The sequence below is a fragment of the Tasmannia lanceolata genome, unplaced genomic scaffold (assembly GCF_043159265.1).
Source record: "Tasmannia lanceolata isolate RefF3 unplaced genomic scaffold, GAP_Taslan_0.1 ptg000021l, whole genome shotgun sequence".
Classification (NCBI taxonomy): domain Eukaryota; kingdom Viridiplantae; phylum Streptophyta; class Magnoliopsida; order Canellales; family Winteraceae; genus Tasmannia; species Tasmannia lanceolata.
In genome coordinates this window covers 8,913,664-8,937,825 of record NW_027518698.1, presented here as the reverse complement: position 1 = coordinate 8,937,825, position 24,162 = coordinate 8,913,664, and the positions used below count along the sequence as shown (strand labels likewise).

The 24,162-nt window shown below is 39.1% G+C and overlaps 1 protein-coding gene across 8 annotated transcripts in view; it reads right to left on the bottom strand.

Annotated features, from left to right (window-relative positions):
• Window positions 1–1,210: 1,210 nt before the first annotated feature.
• LOC143855496 (uncharacterized) overlaps window positions 1,211–24,162 on the bottom strand; it is a 33,310-nt gene continuing 10,358 nt past the window's right edge. For 3 of the 8 annotated variants that reach the window (XM_077365621.1, XM_077365622.1, XM_077365620.1), the window contains 3 exons: window positions 19,128–19,317; window positions 3,382–3,486; window positions 2,824–3,148 (listed from right to left, as the gene is read on the bottom strand). In XM_077365621.1, coding sequence (XP_077221736.1) covers window positions 3,073–3,148; window positions 3,382–3,486; window positions 19,128–19,317 — 371 coding nt within the window. In that variant the 3' untranslated portion in view covers window positions 2,824–3,072. Of the gene's footprint in view, window positions 1,477–2,565; window positions 2,651–2,823; window positions 3,487–6,977; window positions 7,096–19,127; window positions 19,318–24,162 lie in introns of those variants that run through there. The other 5 variants (XR_013237892.1, XR_013237890.1, XM_077365623.1 and 2 more) reach the window with 5 other exon arrangements.

The window sequence follows — 24,162 nt, the reverse complement described above, 5'->3', positions numbered from 1 at the left end:
ATCTACGTATAATTAAGAAAAGTTAATCTCAACATGTGTGTTTGGGATCAAGAGAACAATCTCCTTCTCTTGAAACTCATCTTCTCCATCCAACCTAGTTGGTTTCATTCCAATAGGATTTTGGTACGCCCGGACTTGCTAAGGGTCTCCATATCACTCCACTTGTCATTTAACTCAGTCCATTTTAGTAAATTTTCAGTGCCAATGTAGTGATTTGTACAGGACACGGGGGACATCTAGTAATGGACAGGATTCGCCATCACATTCTCGCTCTCTTTACACTACGAAAAGTGACATTCACCGACGGTCATGACTGTCGATGCATATGCCAATGAATGTCGGTGTAAGTTACACCGACGCTTTTAGTGATCGTCACTGTTGCTACCATGCCTAAAGGTATTTAATTTACACCAACGCGAAGGACCATTGGTGAATATAATATACAATGACATTTTGTAAACCATTGGTGTATCTGAATGCACCGACAGTAAGGAGCATTGGTTAATACATCCTTTAGCGACGTTTTCTAAGCGTCGGTAAATACATCGACGGTAAGGACCATTGGTGAATATACTCTTCCAGCGACATTCTGTGAGCGTAGGTGTAAATACCGACGCTATATAACCGTCGCTAAAAATGTTTAGCCTCATGTTGATTGTTTGAATCATAGACGGTCTTGACCGTCGGTAAATATAAATATTTTTTTTAAAATTCTTTTATTCTGAATTGTCGATCATGTATAAACCTGTAACATGTATATACAAGATTTTATATGGTGTAAGCCCTTATAGTCCCTTATTTTTCAAGAAGTATTGTATGGACCACACTAGAGCATGATCCAAATTGTGCATGTGATGGGCCATAACGTAAATAGATTGTGTCCAAAAAAAATCATTTATATCGGATGATCCTAGCCCTCTGATCTTTACAGGTTTCCATACTTTTTTTTTTGAAATGGAATACAGGTTTCCATGCTATGCAGTTCATCTATAGATATGAAGTCTAGGGTCATCCTATAGAAATGATTTTTTGGGCACAACGTATTTATGTTATGGCCCATCACATGGATGGTTTAGATCATCCTCTAGTGTGGTCCGTACAGTCTTCTTGAAAAATAAGGGACTATAAGGGCTTACACTACATAAATCTCAGTATATACAACCTGAAACATGTAAACTGTAACATATAAATACAACCTAAAACATGCATAAACCTGTAATATGTATTTAGGAATCACCATAACATACAACCTCATATCACAATGGCATATTGTATGTATAATCGGCATATTGTATTATTCAACCTCACACCACAATGGCATCCAAACAAACCATCTTTAGAAATTGTTCTTAAATATATTGACATGTGAAACAAACTAAAGTTACGAGCAAGAATGGATCTTCTCTTCTTGCCACCTAGACCCACAAATCCTTCTTTTGTGATTGTAGTCTCTTCTTTCCATTAATGAACATAGACCTGAATTTTCCAAAAAAGTACACATAAGCCCATTTAGTATTAAAGAACATACTAAAAATCTAAAAAATGGGAGTTGATTCAGTCTATATAGAGAAAAAACATTTTTAGAAAACCAGACAAACTGAATCATAGAAACTAAAAAGCAAACTCTAATAGAAACCAACAGAGATGAGGACAGATAAGTCCTTGTTCTGGCCATAGTGTTTTCTAATAAAATTTAGTTACCTTAAAAAAAAACTGTCTCCAGGCTTATTGTTCCACTTCTTTGATTGGCTGCTAAAAGCTTAATTTGGGGAATTCTCATAACATTTGGCACGTGGTCAGGGGTTAAAACATGTGAAACAAGCTGAGGTTGTCCCATTATCCAAACATGGTCGGGTCATATATCAATCACATAGGGGTACTTATTTTTGCACTAAAATGTTTTAATAATTGCACAAACTCAGCTTGTCTTGTCTTTTTTAATTGGCCTATGAGCTTTTTGGGAACTGACAGCTGTTTAAATAATAAAGAACAAGATGAGTTACTACAATTATCAAAAAATATTACTGCCAACATTAGTAGCTTATATGGATTCGCTGGGCAATTTTGCAGAAAACCATTTTCCCACTTTTGCAGGAGAGAACAACCACCTTAGATGAATAAAATGAATAAGCCAAAATCTGCAAAAAAAATGAGGCTTGTGTAACTGGAAAGAAGACAAAGCGTCCCCTTGACCAAGTCCTCCTAGATCTTTTGAAAAAGCCTTTGAGAGAGTCGTTAATAATGGAAAACCAAGAAGACAAAAAACAACGATGCATCTTCTTTCTCCATACATTCGCAAAACTAATGCAGCCCATCGTACTATGTTACATCATCTTATTATCAGTGGAGCTTTCAAAAACAAATCAAAAACGAAAAATGAAGGAAGCAACTCTATCATTACCAAAACACAAAAGCTACATCATCTATAAACAAAATCCACTTCAAAGAGATCTATATATGATTTTTTTCATCATTGAACCACATAATCTCAAAACAGATCTTTTCTTTTTGCCTATCAATGGAGCTTTCAGAAGTATGACATAAAGAAAGAAGAAAGCAACTCACCATGGGGAAAATCAATGATACTGGGCTGGAGAAACCTTAGGGGATGCTTTTACCGAATCTTAGAGTAAAGAACCGATTTGCAATACTGCAACCAGCGTAAAAAAGAAACCGTCGAAATAGTTCAGAAATAATAATGATATAAGGAAACATTATGTGAATTGGAGGAGGGTGGACAAATGTGCAAGGATTCATAAGACGGTTTGTCTCCCAAACTGAAATGCAAAGGTCGCAGCAAGGTGAGTATTTTTCAAAATGTAATGGCACAATGATATTCTTCTTTCATGTAAACCAGATGTTTTTTCAAAAAAAAAAGCACAATATTTTAAGTTGAAAACTTAATTTATTCGTTGAGCGGAGCACATCTTTTTATTGGTACTATCCATGGAAAGATGAACAAAATTTACAAGGTTATCTTCATCCAATACAGTATACTCTTCTAAGGAGCTGGAGATGTGCAAAGGTCTCTTATCTGACAACCTACAATTCTTAAGATGTACATTTTTAACACTAGGATTGCATCGGGTCATTCCACAGTCGATGAATTGTAATAGTGGCGATTGGGCTGTGGAAAATTGGATGCCACCTGAAATAAGAAAGAAGCAAATTCCAAGAAGTAATAATATAAACTCATGTTAGTAGCACAGAAGGCTGAGCCTTTTGATAGTAGGATTAGCATAACTCATTTAGTGTAGTACATGGTAGATCTTGAGTTGATTTATCTTATGTGCATCATCAATCCATTTATATACGCTTGATATTATGGAGATAGTGATAGATGAATCACAGATCTAAAAATCAAATAGAAGTCTCACATACCTGCTCAGAGCAAGCAACTCCATATTTGCATGGCCTGAAGTGATGGCAGCCACAGATGCATATGTGATTGCTGAACCAAGTACCAGCGAAAGCATGCGCAAACCCCTGAAAATAACAATCACCAAACGTCAGTTGCAAAAGTACGTACGTATCCCTTTACAAAAGAAGATAAAATTGAAATTATAAATAGATAGCCAACAGTCCAATGCATTGATTTGGGATGTGGTGAAGGAGAACATTTTACAGACAAGTTGTCTAGTCGTAGGCAAATAACATTATATAATCTATCATCGGGTGGTTATACTGAGTGATCTCCCTTTAGCTTTGAAAGGGCACTATAGAGTGTGATCACAAAAACAAGGTTTTTAGTAGTAACTGTAGCTACAAGATTTAAAACACATGTGCAATAAAAATTTACAAATGATATTCAGCCACTAGTCAACAATGACAACTACACAGCCTTAGCCTAGAGCTCTTATTACTTTCCAGTGGACTACATTATTTACTCATGATGCAGAATCCCCAACAACAAGATAGATGGGACAACTTTTGAAAAAAGAATCTGGTAAACGGGTGTTGTGCAAAGAGAATGACATATACTAGATTTATAACCTCTTAAATCAAACGCATCGTAGAAAATACATAACTAAAAGAACCCATCCACAAGGTTCTACTATAACTAAAAGAAACCATCCACTAGTTCCATAGAGAATAAATAAACAAAACAAGCATATGTGAGAAACCATGACCCCAACAACCAAGAGGGCCCCACTAGAGATGTCATGTCACCTAAAAGTATCTAAGTTCAGGCAACTCTAGCTATCCAATCAAATGCCAAAAAGAAATATAACTCATTCTTGCTAGAAAGACTTGCTAAACAGAGACAAAATTAGTTCCCAAAACCCACCCAAAAAGGTTCCTTTATTCACAACCCTCAACAGTGTATTAGCCCTTCAGTACAACTTGGACAACCTTTCATAGAAGCAGCATCTTTGAAATGAAAATAGAAAGAAAAAACTCATTTGAAATCTCGTTAATGACAAAATCTATTGAGAACCATGAAAATCATCTTCTTTAGTAGTTCATGGCTTGAAGAGAGCATATCAATCATCCGTAATTAACAACTCACAAATTTTCATTTATGGTATAGCTCTATAGAAAAGGAAACAAGAAAGTACTTAATAACTCCACGATTAGCCGAAATTCATCGATACAGTGCAACAAAAAATTAGAAGAGGCAACATAAGCCAAAGGTGAATCATCCTAGACCAGTCAAAATTATTGCCACTTCAAATATCTTTGAAATGTTGGATGACATGGAAGATGATGAAGACACGTTCATTCCAGGGGAAAATGGAGGTGAGTGTTCCAAAATTGAAATATCAGTGCAGGAAAATCTAAGGCATGGCTATGGGACTGAAACAGAGTATTCATCCTCCTCTCTAGATGAGTCGGATCAGGAAGCTAGTGAAGACCAAAGTGTAGACACCCCATTTTGACCAGGCCCTAAAGTTCCTAAAATAGAGTCTCGGTCTCAGGGTTGAAGAAATCCCTGAAGAATGGACCCAAAATGAGAAGAATGCTAGAGTTTTTGGGCATCTTATCGCGCGCATTCGTGGGTACAAATTCCCCAGGAGATTGTTAGTGTTCCCAGGGACACCCCTGCAAAATTTCATGGCAATCGGGCGAAAAATGTAAAATAAGACGGGCAAAGTTTGTGCAATAATCAAAACTGGGTTGTGTTAGGGTATGAATTATCAAAGCTTGGTTGTGTAGATATCCCCCCTCCTTTTTCTATAAAAGACAATACTCAAAAAGAGGGGATTTGCCATTTCTTACAAGGGTAATTTTGGAATCCTGGTATTGCTTTTGTAGCAAGCTACCCTTAATGGCCATTGGATCAAATCAGAAGACTAGGATTGTGTAGGGTGAAAGGAATCTTCCATTTTATTTCTCCCTTTTGTTTCCCGAGCCACCCCCCCTGCTAGTATAAAAACGTAATGATAAATGCATAGGATGGGGCTATCTAAGTAAAGAAGAGTAGGGGCGAATTCATCATTTCCCTTTAAATAAGCCATCGGGCTAGGGCAAAAAAAAAAGAAAGAGGAGGGGGTTTTCTTCTTCATTATTTTGGCTCCCCAGCAGAGAGAAAATGAGAGAGGCCTGACATCTTCTCCGGCCATCTCTTTTGGCCGTCGGCAAGTGTCCCCTACCAGCTTTTCCCTCCTTCCTTCTTCATCCTCTTCTCTACTCCATCTTCACCATCAGCAACCCTCTTCATCACCACCTCCACCGCAGCAGCCACCTCCATCTCCGTTGATTTTTTTTTTAAAACCCACTTTTACCACTACCTCCATTTGCAGCCACCATCTTAACCCACATTAACCCTCATTTTTGTCACTAATGCCACCCCGTTGTCAAACCCTCTTCATTTCCCCCAAAACTATCTGAAATAAACAAGAGGGGGGGTGAATTGATTTTAACACTAAATTAGCCCTTTTGAAAATTAATTATGAACCCTAATTTGAATTTTCTTCTCTAGATTAAATTTTTGGTTAGTTCAAATGAGATTAGAAACAAATGAAATTCCAAACCAAGAACAATAATGAAACTGCTAGAAAAGGAAAGAACACACCCATATATAGTGGTTCGGGCAAAGCCCTACTCCACTCTTCTTAAGATCGTCCTTAAGGTTTTCCACTAAGCGAGACCTCCACGATGCCCGGCTCCGAGGCGGTTACACTTCCAAGGGGTATTAAATAAGGATGCCCTTACACCTTTACAACGACTTTCCTTCTTCGCCGAGTTCTAAGCGATTGCTCTCTAGGAAATTAAGATATGATGCCCTTACACCTTTTATAAGAATTAGAAGAGAGATAGCTTGGCTTCTTCTTGAAAGCTTGATGCTCTTTGTAGTCCCTTGATTGCTCTTCAATGATGGTTGCAAGTGAAAGCTCTAAACCCAAACTCAATAGATTTGCAAGTGCAAGGCAAGTTTGGAAAAATTAAAATCTTAGGCTTGAAAGGGTTGCAAGTTAGCTTGAATGCTTAAGGGAGTTTTTCAAATGATCAAGAGAGAGGAAATAATCCTCTAGATGTTGTATAAATAGTCTCTCCTCAAAATATGACCGTTTGGGGGTAAGAAAATTAAAAACCAATTTTTAAATCAAATCCCAACGGCTCTTTTTTGAGCTGTCGCGAGGTTCTCGGAGTTCCGAGAAATATTCTCGGAGTTCCGAGAGAACGGTCAGAAGATGGAATTATTCTACTGGACCATTTTCTCGGAACTCTGAGAAAATGGCCAGAAGCTACTGGACCATTTCTCGGAGTTCCGAGCTCGGAGCTCCGAGAAAAATCTCGGAGTTCCGAGAAGCCTAAAAATCAGCATATTTTCAGATTTTATTGCTTGTTTGATTTTTGGCTTTTGGAACTCGACTCCTATGATAATTTTGGAATGTTTATGAGGGTCCCAACATGTTGGTCCACCACATAACCATTCACTAAACCTTTAAAGTTCTTTAAATGTTTTTGAAAACTATTTTTAAAATATTTTGCCTTGACTTGAAAATCTAAAGAGAAGGGATGTACAATGATACCTATGCAACCTTCAATTTCTCTTTAGTCTTGATCTTCAATTGATCTTCCATTTTGTGTATGCTTGCTTGAGAGATGATGTGAGCTTCACTTAGCTCCTTTGACTCTTGTTGGGTACATCTTCAAGCATGACCATGTAGTGTGTTAGTTTCATCAATGATCAATCCTATCTTAAACACAACACTTCAGAGCAAATTGATTAGTATTCAATAACACAATCAATTATGTTTAGAATCATCAAAACAAGTAGGAGAGTAGACCCTTGGGCTTACAATCTCCCCCTTTTTTATGATGACAAACAAAATTGATTATGAGGTGTGTGTGGAGTGACATAGTAGGCAAGTGAATGCTGGAACTCCCCCTCAAAATATGCACATAGATAAATTATAACAATTAAAAGCATATGGTGCATATAGGCAATTGAATAGATAATCAATTTCAAACTTCTCCCCTTTTTGTCATCGACAGAAAGGGTGTACTAAAAAGTAAAGCAATTTAGGAGTAGATGAAGATTGAGTTAGGTACTCCCCCTAAATCAATGCTTATGGTATAAAAATATATAACCAAGTAATGCACATATACCTGTTCATGATCGAGATACTGACAAATGTCAAATTGTTAGGTATTTTTAATTAAAGTGAAGGTACCTCTCATACTTAGAAAACTAAGAAGGCTAAGAGTACCAATTGAGTGATTTTTAAGATTAATATTTGACATCTCATTCATGCAGATACTACCAAACAAGGATGATATATATATACTATATAGATAAGCTGGTGAAAGGCACAGAGTATTTATTTGGCAATTTCTTTGACTTGATCAGCACTCCAAATGTTTAAGGCACTTCGGATATAACAAATTCTATCATCACTAAGGGGTTTTGTAAAGATATCCGCCAATTGATCCTCAGTATTGATATATTTTAAGCAAATATCCTCTTTTTGTGAGTGATCTCTAATGAAGTGATGCCTGATCTCAATATGTTTTGTTCTAGAGTGTTGTATGGGGTTCTTTGTCAAACTTATAGCACTAGTATTGTCACATTAGATGAGAATATTTTCCATTTTAATTGCATAGTCCATCAATGTGCTTTTCATCCATAGGACTTGTGCACAGCAAGCTCCAACTGCCACATATTTTGCTTTTGTTGTGGACAAAGCTACTGAATTTTGTTTCTTGCTAAACCATGAAACAAGTGATTTTCCCAAGAATTGACAAGTCCCACTAGTGCTTTTCCTATCCACTCTACATCCAGCAAAGTCTGCATCTGAATATCCAATGAGAGTGAAGGCAGATGATCTTTCATACCATAGTCCTAGACTTTGGGTTCCTCTTAAGTACTTGAAGATCTTCTTGACTGCCGATAGGTGAGACTCTTTTGGATCCGATTGAAATCGAGCACAGAGACAGACAGTAAACATAATGTCTAGTCTGCTGGCTGTCAAATAGAGTAAGCTACCTATCATACTCATATACATCTTTTGATCTATAGATTTGCCAAATTCATCATTTTCTAGTTTAGCAGTTGTACTCATAGGAATTCTTGATGTCTTACTGCTATCCATGCCATACTTCTTTAATAACTCCTTCGTATATTTTTCTTGATTTAAAAATATCCCATTTTGGTGTTGTTTAATTTGGAGTCCTAAAAAGTAGGTTAACTCACCCATCATGCTCATTTCAAATTCATTTTTCATTAGAGTTGCAAATTCATCACACATTTTTTGATTAGTTGAGCCACAGCTGGTGTCATCCACATATATCTGGACAAGGAGGATATCTTGATTTTCTCTTTTGATAAATAATGTTTTATCCACCTTTCCCATCTCAAATCCTTTTTTCACTAGGAAAGTGCAAAGCCTCTCATACCAAGCTCTACGAGCTTGCTTTAATCCATATAAAGCTTTATCAAGCCTGAAGACATGATTTGGATGTTTGTAGTCCTCAAAACCTGGAGGTTGCTCAACATACACTTCCTCTTGGATATAGCCATTTAGGAAGGCACTTTTGACATCCATTTGATAGAGTTTGAATCCTTTGTGAGATGCATATGCCAAGAGTATCCTAATGGCTTCCATACGGGCAACAGGAGCAAATGTCTCATCATAGTCTATTCCTTCCTCCTGATTGTACCCTTGGGCTACAAGCTTAGCTTTGTTTCTAGTGATAATTCCATTTTCATCCAACTTGTTTCTATACACCCATCTCGTGCCAATGACTGGATGATCACTAGGTCTAGGGACTAGCCTCCACACCTTGTTCCTTTCGAATTGATTCAATTCTTCTTGCATAGCCATCAACCAATATTCATCCTTTTCGGCTTCCTTGATGGTTTTAGGTTCTAATTCGGATAGGAACGCCAAATTGTTACTCACACTACGATAGTATGATCTAGTTCTTACTGGTGATGTGGCATCACCTAAAATTTGGGATTCAGGATGATCTACCAATATTCTCCTATCCTTAGGTAATGAGTCATCATCTTCATTTTCTGCTTCCTCACTAGGTAATGTATGACTTGTAGATGCATGAGGATGAGCACTTAACTTAGGTAAGAGATGTTCATTAGGTTCATCCTCATGATGTGGCATTTCTTGAGGTGTTGGCTCTCTCATCAAATGTCACATGCATAGATTCTTCTACAACTAAGGTTCTTCTATTGAATACTCTATATGCTTTACTATGTGAAGAATACCCTAAGAATATGCCATCATCCGACTTCTTATCAAATTTGTGTAAATTATCTTTAATGTTTAAGATGAAGCATTTACAACCAAACACTCTAAAATAGCTTATATTTGGTTTCAAGTTTTTCCAAAGCTCATAAGGTGTTTTCTTAGAAATTGGCCTTAAATATACCCTGTTTATGATATAGCAAGCGGTGCTAACCGCTTCCGCCCAAAAATATCTAGGGAGATCATTTTCATGCAACATAGTTCTAGCCATTTCTTGGAGGGTTCGGTTCTTTCTTTCTACAACCCCATTTTGTTGAGGTGTCCTAGGTGCCAAAAAATTGTGTTTTATGCCATGTTCATTACAGTAAGTGTCAAAATGTATATTTTCAAATTCAGTTCCATGATCACTCCTAATGTAAGAGATGGCAATACTTTTTTCATTTTGTCTTTGATTGCACAATTTAAGGAAGTTTTCATAAGTTTCATCTTTATGTGCTAGAAATATGACCCAAGTAAATCGTGAGTAGTCATCCACAACTACAAACACGTACCTCTTTCCTCCTAGGCTACTAGTCTTCATTGGTCCAAAAAGATCCATATGAAGTAGTTCCAAGGGGTAGGAGGTTGAAATCATATTTTTAAGGGCAAATGAGCTCTTCAATTATTTTCCTAATTGACAAGTTCTACAAATGTGATCTTTGGTGTATTTGAACTTAGGCAGTCCTCTAACAATTTCTTTTGAGGAGAGGGTCGAAATGAGATCCATTCCGGCATGACCCAACCTCCTATGCTATAACCAAGAGTCTTCACTAATGGCATTAAGACAAGTCACATTTTGGAATCTAAGATCATCTAGTCCAATAGTGTAAATGTTATTGTCTCTAGAACCTATGAATTTAACTTTTCCATCTATCTTATTTTTAACAATGCATTTGTCGGGGTTGAAGACTACTTCAAAACTATTATCACATAATTGACTAATGCTAATAAGATTATGGGACAAGCCATCAACATAAAGTACATCATGTATGGGAGAGGTAGAGTTACCTATGGTGCCTTCTCCTTTGACTTTTCCTTTCTTATCATCTCCAAAGGTAACGTCTCCACCATCCTTGAGTGATAGGGATGCGAATTGAGTAAGGTCTCCTGTCATGTTTCTAGAGCATCCACTATCAAGGTACCATGTGTTCTTCTTGTTATGGCTTTTAAGGCATACCTCTTTATTGTCGTTTGTTGAGGCCATGAAGCAAACGTTTCTTGCAATCAAGCAATCTTCGCCATCATTTTGTTCGCCTTCACTTTCAATCTCCTCATCCCATGTGGCGGTCATTCCCTTCTTGCCTTCTCTTCTCTTGAAACGGTTGTTTGAAGAAGGCTCATTGTTGAGTGGACAATCCGGGCGAATGTGTCCAAGTTTCTTGCATCCATAGCATCGGGGTTGAGACGATCCATCACCGAGCTCTTCTTTCTTCTTGAATGGAGGATTGGTCATTCTATTTTTCATCCCTCCCATGTTCCTTTGCAAGAATTTGATCCTTCTTGTTAGGAGGGCAACTTCATCTTCCATGTCTTCCTTTGCATCTTCCTTGTCACCTACATTACAAGCAAAAGCAACTCCTTTTCCTTTTTCAATTTTAGTTTCAATTTCGGGTGCTTTTGTTTTGAAAATCATTTCATGGGTTATCAAGGACCCTATTAGTTCATCTAGGTTCAATGTATTCATGTCCTTGGCTTCGGTGATTGCGGAGGTTTTGGATTCCCATGATAAAGGTAAGGACCTAAGGATTTTGGTCACTAAATCTCTATTTGAAAATTGTTTTCCAAGTCCTCTTACTCCATTTACAAGGTTAGTGAATCTAGTGTACATGTCGGCAATTGTTTCATCGGGTGTCATTTGAAAGAGTTCATATTGCCGAAATAGATTGTTCATTTTAGATTCTTTGACTTGGTTGGTTCCCTCATGCGTGACTTATAAGGTGTCCCAAATTTCCGTAGCCGAATTCAAATTAAACACTCTATTGAATTCTCCGGGAGACAAAGCACAAATTAGGGAATTCATGGCTTTGGCATTATAATTTGAAGCTTGTTGTTCGGCTTCGGTCCAATCATTTAGATTTCTTGTGGGTAATGTATATTCATTATTAATGGCTCTCCACATTTGGTAATCTTGGGTTAAGAAGATTTTCATTTTAGTCTTCCAAAAACCATAGTTTGTTCCATCAAAATAGGGTGGCCTAGTGTTTCAGTAACCTTCATGGTGTTGAAGATGGTTTGCCATTTTAGAATCTTTACTCTAGACCGGTTAGGGTTTTTAAAAATTAGAGACGAGGCTTTGATACCAATTGAAATAAACAAGAGGGGGGGTGAATTGATTTTAACACTAAATTAGCCCTTTTGAAAATTAATTATGAACCCTAATTTGAATTTTCTTCTCTAGATTAAATTTTTGGTTAGTTCAAATGAGATTAGAAACAAATGAAATTCCAAACCAAGAACAATAATGAAAGTGCTAGAAAAGGAAAGAACACACCCATATATAGTGGTTCGGGCAAAGCCCTATTCCACTCTTCTTAAGATCGTCCTTAAGGTTTTCCACTAAGCGAGACCTCCACGATGCCCGGCTCCGAGGCGGTTACACTTCCAAGGGGTATTAAATAAGGATGCCCTTACACCTTTACAACGACTTTCCTTCTTCGCCGAGTTCTAAGCAATTGCTCTCTAGGAAATTAAGATAGGATGCCCTTACACCTTTTACAAGAATTAGAAGAGAGATAGCTTGGCTTCTTCTTGAAAGCTTGATGCTCTTTGTAGTCCCTTGATTGCTCTTCAATGATGGTTGCAAGTGAAAGCTCTAAACCCAAACTCAATAGATTTGCAAGTGCAAGGCAAGTTTGGAAAAATCAAAATCTTAAGCTTGAAAGGGTTGCAAGTTAGCTTGAATGCTTAAGGGAGTTTTTCAAATGATCAAGAGAGAGGAAATAATCGTCTAGATGTTGTATAAATAGTCTCTCCTCAAAATATGACCGTTTGGGAGTAAGAAAATGAAAAACCAATTTTTAAATCAAATCCCAACGGCTCTTTTTTGAGCTGTCGCGAGGTTCTCGGAGTTCCGAGAACCATTCTCGGAGTTCCGAGAAATATTCTCGGAGTTCCGAGAGAACGGCCAGAAGATGGAATTATTCTACTGGACCATTTCTCGGAGTTCCGAGAAAATGGCCAAAAGCTACTGGACCATTTCTCGGAGTTCCGAGGGAACTCTCGGAGTTCCGAGCTCGGAGCTTCGAGAAAAATCTCGGAGTTCCGAGAAGCCTAAAAATCAGCATATTTTCAGATTTTATCTTTTGGAACTCAACTCCTATGATAATTTTGGAATGTTTATGAGGGTCCCAACATGTTGGTCCAACACATAACCATTCACTAAACCTTTAAAGTTCTTTAAGTGTTTTTGAAAACTATTTTTAAAACATTTTGCCTTGACTTGAAAATCTAAAGAGAAGGGATGTACAATGATACATATGCAACCTTTAATTTCTCTTTAGTCTTGGTCTTCAATTGATCTTCCATTTTGTGTATGCTTGCTTGAGAGATGATGTGAGCTTCACTTAGCTCCCTTTGACTCTTGTTGGGTACATCTTCAAGCATGACCATGTAGTGTGTTGGTTTCATCAATGATCAATCCTATCTTAAACACAACACTTCAGAGCAAATTGATTAGTATTCAATAACACAATCAATTATGTTTAGAATCATCAAAATAAGTAGGAGAGTAGACCCTTGGGCTTATACTATCCAACCCATTTCCACCATCTTCTTCATTTCTCTTCCCTTCACAACATGATCCAACCCATACCCCCATCTCCGACCACCTCCATTATCTCTAATCAGTATCCTCTCTATTTTCTACCACCGTTCCTTTGGATTTAGGATTTACAGCCATCCCTAAAATTTCCGACCTTTAACCCATTAATTCCGGTCACAAAACCCTCTGACCACAAACCTCTCAGCTGATTGAAAGGAGATGAATGAGAGTTGACCCCCATCTCAGTGTGCCCAACACCGATCTCAGCAAAGAAAGCGATTCCGCGGCTCCGGCAATTCCCAAATCTCAGAGAGAAAAAGTGAAAGAGGTAATCTATGTTCTATTCTTTTCTTTCCCTTCTAGTACTTTTCTTATTTTCACCGATTGATGGTTCCTCTTCGATGCGGCTTAATCTAATGACTTGGTTGTGCTTGTCTCTGTTTGGAGCATGATTTTACTTGGTTAAAATTAAAGTATCATGATCGGTTCTAGGATCCATTTTCGTATTTTTCTGGGTACAACCTTCTTCGTGAAAATTCGATTTTAAAATCCAAATTAGTTTAAGTGCTCATCCCTTGCAAAGGTAAAAAAGAAAAGAAAATGGGGAGGTAATTTCATTGTTTCTGGAGTTTCGATTCTAAATTACTTTATCAGTATTTTTGGATCAAATAGACTCTGCCTTTTTTTTCGCTTTGGAGGGTGTTTAACCTTAAATGTGACAGAAAGTCGATTGGTTTCCTCTCGGTAAGTGAGTCTGTTGTGAATATTTCAAGGGAATTATGGTGACATGAGTGTTTGCTTGGGGTAATGACATCAGCTGATCTTGTTTTGATATTCTTTGTCTTTAATTTGTGAAAAATTTGATGCAAGCACCTAGTTAAAATTTGTGCCCAGGTTGTCACATTTATTCTCTTGTCATATCAGCACTACCTGTGGTTTTTTTGTTTGTGCAAAAGTCAAGTTGTTGTCCATGTTGTGATTTGTCCTTTTGCGTCCCATGGGCCCAAGAAGGAATTCTGTTGATGGGAAATGAAATGAATTTCTGCAAAAAAAAAAGTTAAAGAAGAAAAAAAAAACTGTAGGGTGGTAGTCATCAGTTTTTCTTTCCTCTTTACATTTCATCTCAAAAATGTATGTGTATTCTCATGTCCTGATAGTTACTTGAACTCGTTTTGGGATCTAGCTCTTATAAATTGTTCTAAAGGAGAGAAAACAATATTGTTCTGTAGATTTGACCCTCCTTAAGATCTTCATTTTGAACCCCATTTGGCAGCATGTACAGGTCCACCGTTCTAGGATCATTTTGTCGTTCTGACTCTCTTGGGCATCCATTTGATTCTAATTCTTATGCTGCTATTCAAAAGGAGAGCAGAAATGGGGAGGTTTGTTCCTGGTAGTAATCAAGTAAATATTCGAAGTTAGCGTTCAATGTCGGTTTAGAATAGAGTTTGGTCTATAAGCCCAAGTTTCATCAACATTTTCAACCCTCGAAAGAGATAAGTCTCGAATAATTTTCAAGATTAACCCCCATGTTTGAGCTTTCACATTGTATCCTGAGTGAAATGGGGGTAAAACTTCATCCTTGTTTGGAATTTTGATGCATTTGGGGCTCGATCGACTTCGTTCTTTGCGGAGCAAGCCGATCAATGCGACCGATATTTCATTTTTTTGGCCCGCTTGACTTCGTTCCTTGAACAGGTCAATCAGGATACTTGATTTATTACTTCGTCGGATTGGTTCCGTTTCTTGTGAAGCAAGTTGATCTAAATTTTATCCATCTTAGTCGAGTTGACTTCGTTTCATGTGGTACAAGCCAACAGCAAGCCCTTCACTAGTTACCCTTACGTCACTCCATTAGATGTTGCCTTGGCATTCGAGAGCCTCGTAGGGTTTTTAATGATCTCCTTCTTCTTTCAGGATTGCTCTCTGCATAGTTTTGGAATTTCTTTTCTTTGATATTTCATTCGGTTTTCGGGGCCTTCATCAATTTTCTGAGTTTCCCCCGGGTTCAGGCTATGATGGAATGCTTCTTGAGCCAAACCCTTCCCTTCATGCCTGAGAGTTTTCGTAGGTTAAGGGATTTCTACCTTCTAGGGTCGTTCATAGGGTTTTGGAGTCTGTCCTACCATCGTAGACTTTAGGAGTCTGTCCTACTCCAACATAGGGTTAAGGAGTCTATCCTACCGCCATAGAGTTTAGGAGTCTGTCCTACCCCCTATAGAGTTTAGGAGTCTGTCCAACCTCTATAGAGTAGAGGAATCTGTCACATCCCTTCATAGAGTTTAGGATTCCATCCTTCCATCTTTCATAATCAGTCTTTCCATGTTCTTAGGTTTCGTAGTTTAGAAAGGATTTCGAACTACGGATGGCTTGATCCCTAGCTGAGGACTATGTAGGCAGCTCAGGCTTGGAGCTGGCATCCTGAGTTCAGTCATAACTTCAAAAACTTCCAGAAGCTTCAAAACCTTTCAAACCTTCCCAAAATACAAAAATTCTTCAAAAAGAACCTTACAAACCATTTTCAAAAAGATCTTCCCATAGAGTTAGGAGTTTGTCCTAGACGTTTGGGTATCTTAGAGTTAGGAGTCTGTCCTGCATAGGTTGTTGCATCGTGTGTCTGGTCCTGTGAGTGTCCCTAGAGTTAGGAGGCCTCGTGTCGTGGTCGGTTAGACACTTAGTCGAGCCAATGGCTAGACTAGAATACGCTTAGATAGCTCATGATTTTTCTTAGGACACACAGCCTAGTCACACATAGGGTGTAGGGCCCACTTTCATTAGTTAGGGCATTTAGGGAGTCCTAAAAATTACAATTCACTTGAACTGAAGCAATCGTACAAGAAACTTTAAAAACTAGTCAGGTCTTATTGATCGAGTCTAGGATAGCGGTCCTAGAGGGTTAAGCATTGTAGTTTAGAATAGGCCGCCGAACTACGTTGACTCTGATTCTTTCCGAGGCCGGGATACGTAGAGCAGCCGGGATGGACTGTCATCCTGGTCCGAGTCAAGTATCGCATTAGAGTCTAGGATTTATCGTGTGAAGTCGTGTGTGGAGTCGTGTTGTGTTGTGTGTTTTGCCGTGTTTTCTTACTTTCATGTACAGAGCCTACACCTCTAGCTTTAGCATTGAAATTCCAATGATAGGCCCAAGTGGCAACCTAAAAAGAGATTACGTTTGTAAAAATAAAATTTACCTTTTGAAATTTTAACCAAATTATTTAAACTCTCTAATAAAGGATTAAGAGATCAAAAAATAAAATAATTTAAGCAAGTAAGTTAAATCTAAAGTGCAATGCAAGAAAGGAGCAAGAGACCAGAAAGAGTGCACCCGAGATTTAAAGTGGTTCGGTCCTCAAACACACAAGGCCTACTCCACTCCACCAACCAAACCCGTTGATGGCTTCACTATGTTGATCTTCTTAACCTTGGCGAAGACCGGTGCCAATTACAATCGCTTTAACCTTGGTGGCAATCCTCACCACGGAGAGAGGGCTACGCTTCTCCGAACACTTGCCCAAATACAATGAACGAAAATGGAAATTTAGAACTTCCCTCTTCAAGGGTAGATAGCTCTCAAGCTCACACAAATTCCACTCTTGAAATGATGTACAAATTCAAGCGTAGGTCTAATCCCTTTAGATATCCCAAATTGAGGCACAAGGGTGATTACCACTCTCTAATATGTTTAGAACATGTTTAGGAATGAGAGAGATATGTTCTACGGCATAGAGAACACATATATATAGAAAAAACCCAAATATGACCGTTACAGGGCCATAGTCGTAATTCTGTAAATTTTCCCAACGGTCATAAATTTGTTCCCGACATAGTGGTCTCGGAGTTCCGAGAGATTTTCTCAGAGTTCCGAGATATTCTCGGAGTTCCGGGAATACAAACAAAATTTGGAAAAAAGTTATTAGACCAAATCTCAGAGCTCCGAGAGCTTTCTCGAAGTTCCGAGCTCGGAGCTCCAAGAATATTCTCGGAGTTCCGAGAAGCCTAAATCAGCATATTTTCCAAATTTTTTATGCTAATAATTTTTGGGCTTCAAGGGCTTCCAAATTACACATAGATGGGATTGTTATTCCAATTAGGGTCAGTTGTTTGGTTACTCCATTATGCCTCAAGGTGGGGTACCTAGTAGGGATTAGATGTACAATCTAACACAAGACTTAAGCCTTCAAATCTTCTACTTTTGAAGCACATCTTCAAGTCTTGAACTCTTGCATGGATCACCTCCATTTTTTTGGCTCTTCAAGATCTCTCCTTGAATGCTCGAAGCCTTCATCATCTTTTGGCTTCAAATGGTGTTGAAGGATGTACAAGCCTCGATCCATGCCGTTTTTCTTGATCTAAGTGTTTGAAATGCTTGAATCTTCAATACATGCACTTAAGCATCAAACACGTTAGAAATACAACACATTTCAACTTGTGTTTGGAATCATCAAAACATAAAAGATTGCCAAGGTGAGAACCATTGGGCTTACAAGCATGCATGTGTTTGCTCATCAGAACTTAGACACCCATTATGCATGACACTCATAACCTGGCTATTCTTAGGTGGCATGTCTTTCATTTCTTTTTTGTGTGTGCTTATTATTCCTCTCCGAGACATGCATGATTAGCTAGACGTTATCTCGGGGATATTCGTTCCCATTTCACATGATTTTCGTCCAAAACTCTTCAAGGTTAATAATAAATAGCATAAGAGACTAGGTGCTTGCACTTGGGCGAATTGGAGGCACCTAACTCCTTCCCCATTCGTCATCAGGCACGGACCTTTTGTATCTCTGGTTATCTATTGCGACAGAGCATAGTATGGGATCCAGGGCCCACTTCCTTGGATGACGACTCTTTCTTTGTTGAAGGTGTGTCTCGAATCCGGGCTAGTGCCCGAATCAAGAGGTATCTCACTTTACATCGCCACTCATGCTGTGAGGGGAACTCTTTCGAGAGTTCCCTGGTGGAGCTCTCCTTCATGTAGATGACTCTTGTTTTGAGTTTTAGTTATCAAAGGTATCATGTCCTTGGTTGTTCTGCCCCTTTCTTAGGCATTGCCTTAAAGATTGGGGAGGGGCCTTATTCCTTTTATTGTATCATCTCTCTTTTATCAATATTCTGGTAGGGGTCTGCCTAACCTCAGCTTACCGATAAAAAAAAGGATTTGTCTCCAACTGGCCAGCACCCGAAATTGTATTAAAAACTATGAAACTACAAGAGGGATTTAGATCAAGGGAAGCTCATGGAGATGAAAATGTCACTAGAATTATAGTAAGGAAAAGATCTGCTTGTGATGAAATGTGAAGCAGCAACCTGCCATGTGCTTTATGGTCATGAACCCCCCAATTAAGCTGGAAAAAGTACAACCACTGTGTCGTTGAGTTGTCATCCAGATCAATAGAAGCCATCAGATGCCAAGTCCCACTAAATGTAGAGTTTAGAGAATTGCTTGTATTATATAGATGAAGTGCTATTCTACTTTAATGCAGATATTGGGTTCATGAAGTAACATACTCTATATAGTGTTTAGAATTCATCTTTGGGCTAAGTTGTCATAAAAATGAGGAGCAGCTCTCAAAATCTATTAGAAATAATATCAAAATCTAAATGGGTTCCTTTGGTAAGTGAGATTCTAACCTGAATAAACAAATAAGCAAGTATCTATAGTCATCAATGCATACCTGGGTAGGAAGTTGTTGGTTTCGAGCTTGGACTTGCTGAAGAGTCCCTGACATCCCCCCCGCTGTACCATGTAACACTTGACTGAAATTGAAAAAATGCACTCAATGGCTAGGCAAGTATGCATCTCAAATGGTTGAAGACGCATTGTAACATCAAAAAGTATTGTGGAGCTTCCCCAAGTTGGCAGTCCTGAAAAGGGCAAAAGAAGAGAATGTTAACTCAAAGCAAATTAAAATGAGATGATCATTTCCCAATTTCATATATGCTAATCATGGTGAGCATTTTTCACAAATACACAAGCACACCTCACCACCTGTAAGTCTTAGTGGAAGAGTGATGGTGTTAATCAATGATCCAATCCCAGCAAATGTCAATCAAATGCTCTACTTGGATCATCTGTTTTATGCATAAAGTCATCAAGACAAAAGGTTTCTAATTGCCCAACTTCACGCCCATATGGGAAATCATGACCTTGAGGGAACTGTTGTATCTATTTCCAAGCTATGCGCCGGAGCTGCAGCCGTAGACACTGGGTGTGCTGGTATTCTACAGCAGCCGATGAGCGGTGAACATACTCTGTATAATGCTGGGTGTGCTGGCGTTATACATCAAGGGTATGGTCATATGCATAGTAGCCTACAGATATGCATGGGCCCTACTTTCATTTCATTATATTATGTATATATATATTAGTTGCTACCTTTAGAACCCAAATTAGGGAATCCTTGCTAGGACACTATATATATGTACTCATATAGGACGAATGTGTGCGACCAGCATATGTGAGCCTACGATAGAAGTCAGCCTACCCATGTAGTGTAGAAGGGTAAATCACACTCACAGACAATCCTGAGTTGAGACTTTCTTGGCTCCGCTAGATCAGGTTAGGGCTGGTGCCCCTAGTTAGGGTATGTATGTATATATGTACGTGCATGTATTATATCTATTCTTAGATTAGGACCTGTCTCCTAGATTAGGTTTCTGTATCTGTTTCAATCATGCCATTCTTTCGGACATGATCGATGACCCTTACTCTTGCTTGGTTGTCACCTAGATCATGATCTATCCTGTGATCTCTTATCATATTATTATTCTAGTGTCTTGGGTCCATATCTGTGAAGTTTTCTGATCTATTATCATTAGTTAGAGTTTGCTCACTCTTTCAGTTTTGGGTCTGGCCGATGGTTTTTGTTCACCCCCATTCATGGCCATGGTCCAGTCCTTGATTCCTTATTGTCCATTTCGTTTGAACTCTGTGATCTTGATCGCTCTTTGTGCTAGCCCGTTAGACCAAGGTCTGTCTGTCAGTGGAGTTTTCTGGTCTAACTATCAGCTACATAGTTTAATTCTCCAGTCTTCAGCCTGGTTAGTAATTTTCCTTGGTCATTATCCTGATCATGGTCTATGTTCTGTCTTCTGAGTGTACAATTGTGTTGTTCCTTTCTACATGTCTTACTTGCTGAGTCGATGTACAGCTTTGCCATCTTCTTGTACATACCCTATTTGCCTAGTCGGTCGTTCAGATCAGGACCCCTTTGCAGTAGGTATTCCAGGTCTGATTCGTCCTATTTACATTCCTTCGATGCAATCGATAGTATTTCTTTTACCATTATTGTGACTATAATCTGTCGTTTTGTCTTCAGATTGTACAAATCTCTTGTGTATATTCTGTTTTGTCAGTTGGTTAGATTAGAACCCCCTTTTCTAATGAGGGATTCCGGGTTTAATCAATCATATGTACATTCTTTCAGCGTCACCTGATTAGTGGTCTATACTCGTCACTCTCATGGCCACAGTCTGTTCATTGCCCTTTGATCGTGAGTTCATTCATGTTGTGTACATAGATCCATGTCGTATATGTATATTACCCTTCGACTGTGTACCCATTCTGTTGATGTGTCATAGATTCATGTTGTGTATATATATTACTCGCTAGGCTAGAGTTTGCCTATTTACCTACTCTGTCTTAAATCTGGTTGATGGCTTGTCCGTTGTCTCTGTGACCATGACCTATCGTTGTCGATCTTCTTGATCATACAGTTGTCAATGTTCGTCGTCAGATTTGAGATCCAGTCTATGACCTACTTCTGTCATTTTGTGGCCGTGATCTACCGATCATCCTTGATCATTGATGAACGAAATTCAGTGTCACCAGTGGTATCCTTCCCATATGATTGGTTAAGTTTATCCCTGTTATTTAGTGATTCAAGGTTATCTTCACTCTCTCATGATCTTACCCTACCTGTGTTTTAAGTTTAATCATGTCGAACAAGGTGATGAAGGATTGGATAATTGAGTCAATTAGAGCTCTCCCGCATGAGCATGCAGAGTGGAGTATGGCCGACATGTTTATCAGTACGTTCAATCATTTGAGCGCATCCGGTGTGAATTGGCAATTTCTTCAAGCAGCTGCAAGGCTTTGAGATCCCATCCTCCATGTTTTTTGATTTGGCCCCTTTGAAATCTGTCCAATATTCGAGGACTGGTGCGCCCTATTAGAACTCCCACCTGAGGGACTTTGGATTCAACCTTCGAGTGTAGAGTCTCCTCGTTCCCTTTTCTGTAAGCTTTTCGAGAACAAAACTGTTGATGCTATGCCCGTGCAATTCGATGACCTCATTAAGCATTTTTCTAAAAACGTTGACCCTACGGATTCCTGTTTTCAAAGTTGTCGGCGCAGTGCCCTAATCTTTGGTGTCCTTGCACGTCACGTTATCCGTGAAGACTCCAGTATTGCCCCTGTGACCTTACTGAGTGTAGTCGATCAAATTAGTGAAGGAAGGAATCCTATCCCAATCATGCTAGCAGAAATCTTCTCTGGGCTAGATCTTATTGCTCGGCGAGAGGTTAAGGATAATTTCCATGGGTGTGTCAAATTGCTTCATTTGTGGCTTTGTGAAAAACTCACAATCCTTCGGCCACGGAGCTCCCTTCAGTACACCCTCAAGGATCACCTTTCATGGCAACCAATGGTCAATCAACCCCAATCCATTGATGAGTGGCATAATTGGTTGCAGCACGTGGAGAAGGATCAATTTCACTGGGTGAGTCATCCATGCTTACAGGTTATCACTAGCACCTACCCGAATCCATTTGTGTACCTTATGGGTTTGGAAAAGTCAACCTTTTATGTACTCACTCGTTTGCTTTACCAGATCACGGAAAATCCATGTTCTCCCGGATTTGTAACCCCTCATTGCGAAAAGCTTACTCCCGGTCACATAAAGTCTATTGTAGCTGCTTGGAGAAACAAGGTTACAGATAAGAGATTTGCTCTATCATCTAAAGTCCAACGGAAGGAGTTACCAGAAGAGCCTGCGGGGAAGAGAGCTCGGATCATGGAGCATTGAAGACCATTTTCATACAATTGTCATTTTAATTTCTTCAAGTTTCATTATGCTCAGTTGCTTTCATTTACTTATAACTAAAAGTGACATGTTTTATCAATTGTAACTGCAATTTGATTTGTGATCAATGAAAATGTGTTCTTTTCTATTTCTCTCGTCTTGAATTTGTGTGAAGTATTCTATCTCAATTATCAAATGTGCAATCTGATGTATTAACTTCCATTCAGGAGTCTTAACTGAACACCATCGCTCCCAAGAAAGTCAATTCAAAACTGGCCTAGTCCCGTCAGTCTTCAGATTCCAGGCTGAGTAGACATTCTTCTCCCCCAGAGTCTTTTACTTCTCCTGCACCGCTTCTACTTGGTCTTCCAAAAATACTTTCACCAATTCAGCCTACTCCTGAATCAATGGAAGAGACCGGAAACAATAGTCCTGATATGAATGAGATGATAAAGGCTATTCTTCTTCAGCTGAATACCATGAAGGATGATATAGCCCTCTTGAAAAATGACCGACATTCTGCCTCTAAAGCGCCTGCCCATCAGCAGCCTCCGGTTATACCTTCCATCCCTCTTATTTCTCCCAGGCTGGCTGTATTGCCTGAATTCGAAGATTTTGATGAGGACCAGTATGCAGAAGAGAACTGTCTTCCTAACCTGGGAAATCCTCCTGATAAAGCAAAAGGACTAGCGGACCAAATTGAGAAGCTGACCCGAGACATGGAAAACATGAAGTGCCAAGGTCCCAAAAAGTTGGATATGTCTGAATTCATGATAGCTCCAGGGGTCGTACTTCCGCCCAAGTTCAAAATGCCAGACTTTGACAAATACGACGGAATGGGGTACCCTCGTAGCCATCTTAAGTCAGTCCTTCCTCTTTTGCAGTAGCACAGTTTATCCCCAGAGCAGATTGCTCTAGTGTTCCCCAGAACTTTAACTGGTACAGCTAAGAAGTGGTTTCTGCATCTGAAGCCAGAGAAATCAGGACCCTTGAAGGTGTAGCTAACAAATTTGTCCAACAATTCTCCACGGAAGAAGGGATTGACGTGACAAAAAGGGATCTAAAATTGCTGAAACAAGGACCTAATGAGACCTTTACTTCCTTCATTCGGCGATGGAGGAGAAAGGCAACGCAAATGACCAACAAGTTGCCCGATGAAGATCTGATCAAAATTGCTGTGAAGAATCTTTCCCCTTTTTACTTTCCTCATATGTCAATCCAGTACTTCAATGATTTTGATCACCTGATCAAGACCAGGAAGAGAATCGAAGATACTGGCTAAGGGAGGCCTGAGAATTAGGACCTCCTCCTCAGATGTCAGAGAGGGGAAAAGGCCTATGGCGCCACCGAAGAAAGTTAACAATGTAAATACTGCTCGTCCAATTAAGAAAGAAGGTTCCGAAGGAGGTTGTCCGGAGAGGAACGAGCCCAGACATTTCACTCCTTTACCATATTCCCTGATCTTGTCCCTTGAGCACCGCTACCGCCTTGGGGTTTGGGCCAAATGACTTTATCCCGTCAGAGCAGGGGATACTAGCTTACGATGGAACCAGAAGAGACGTCATCGGGACTTTAGTCATCGAAATTGAGATTGGAGGTGAAATGTTTGACGTAGAATTCCAAGTCCTAGATATCAAGACCCCCTTCTTTCTCCTTCTCGGCCGACCTTGGCTTCATAGGGTCGGAG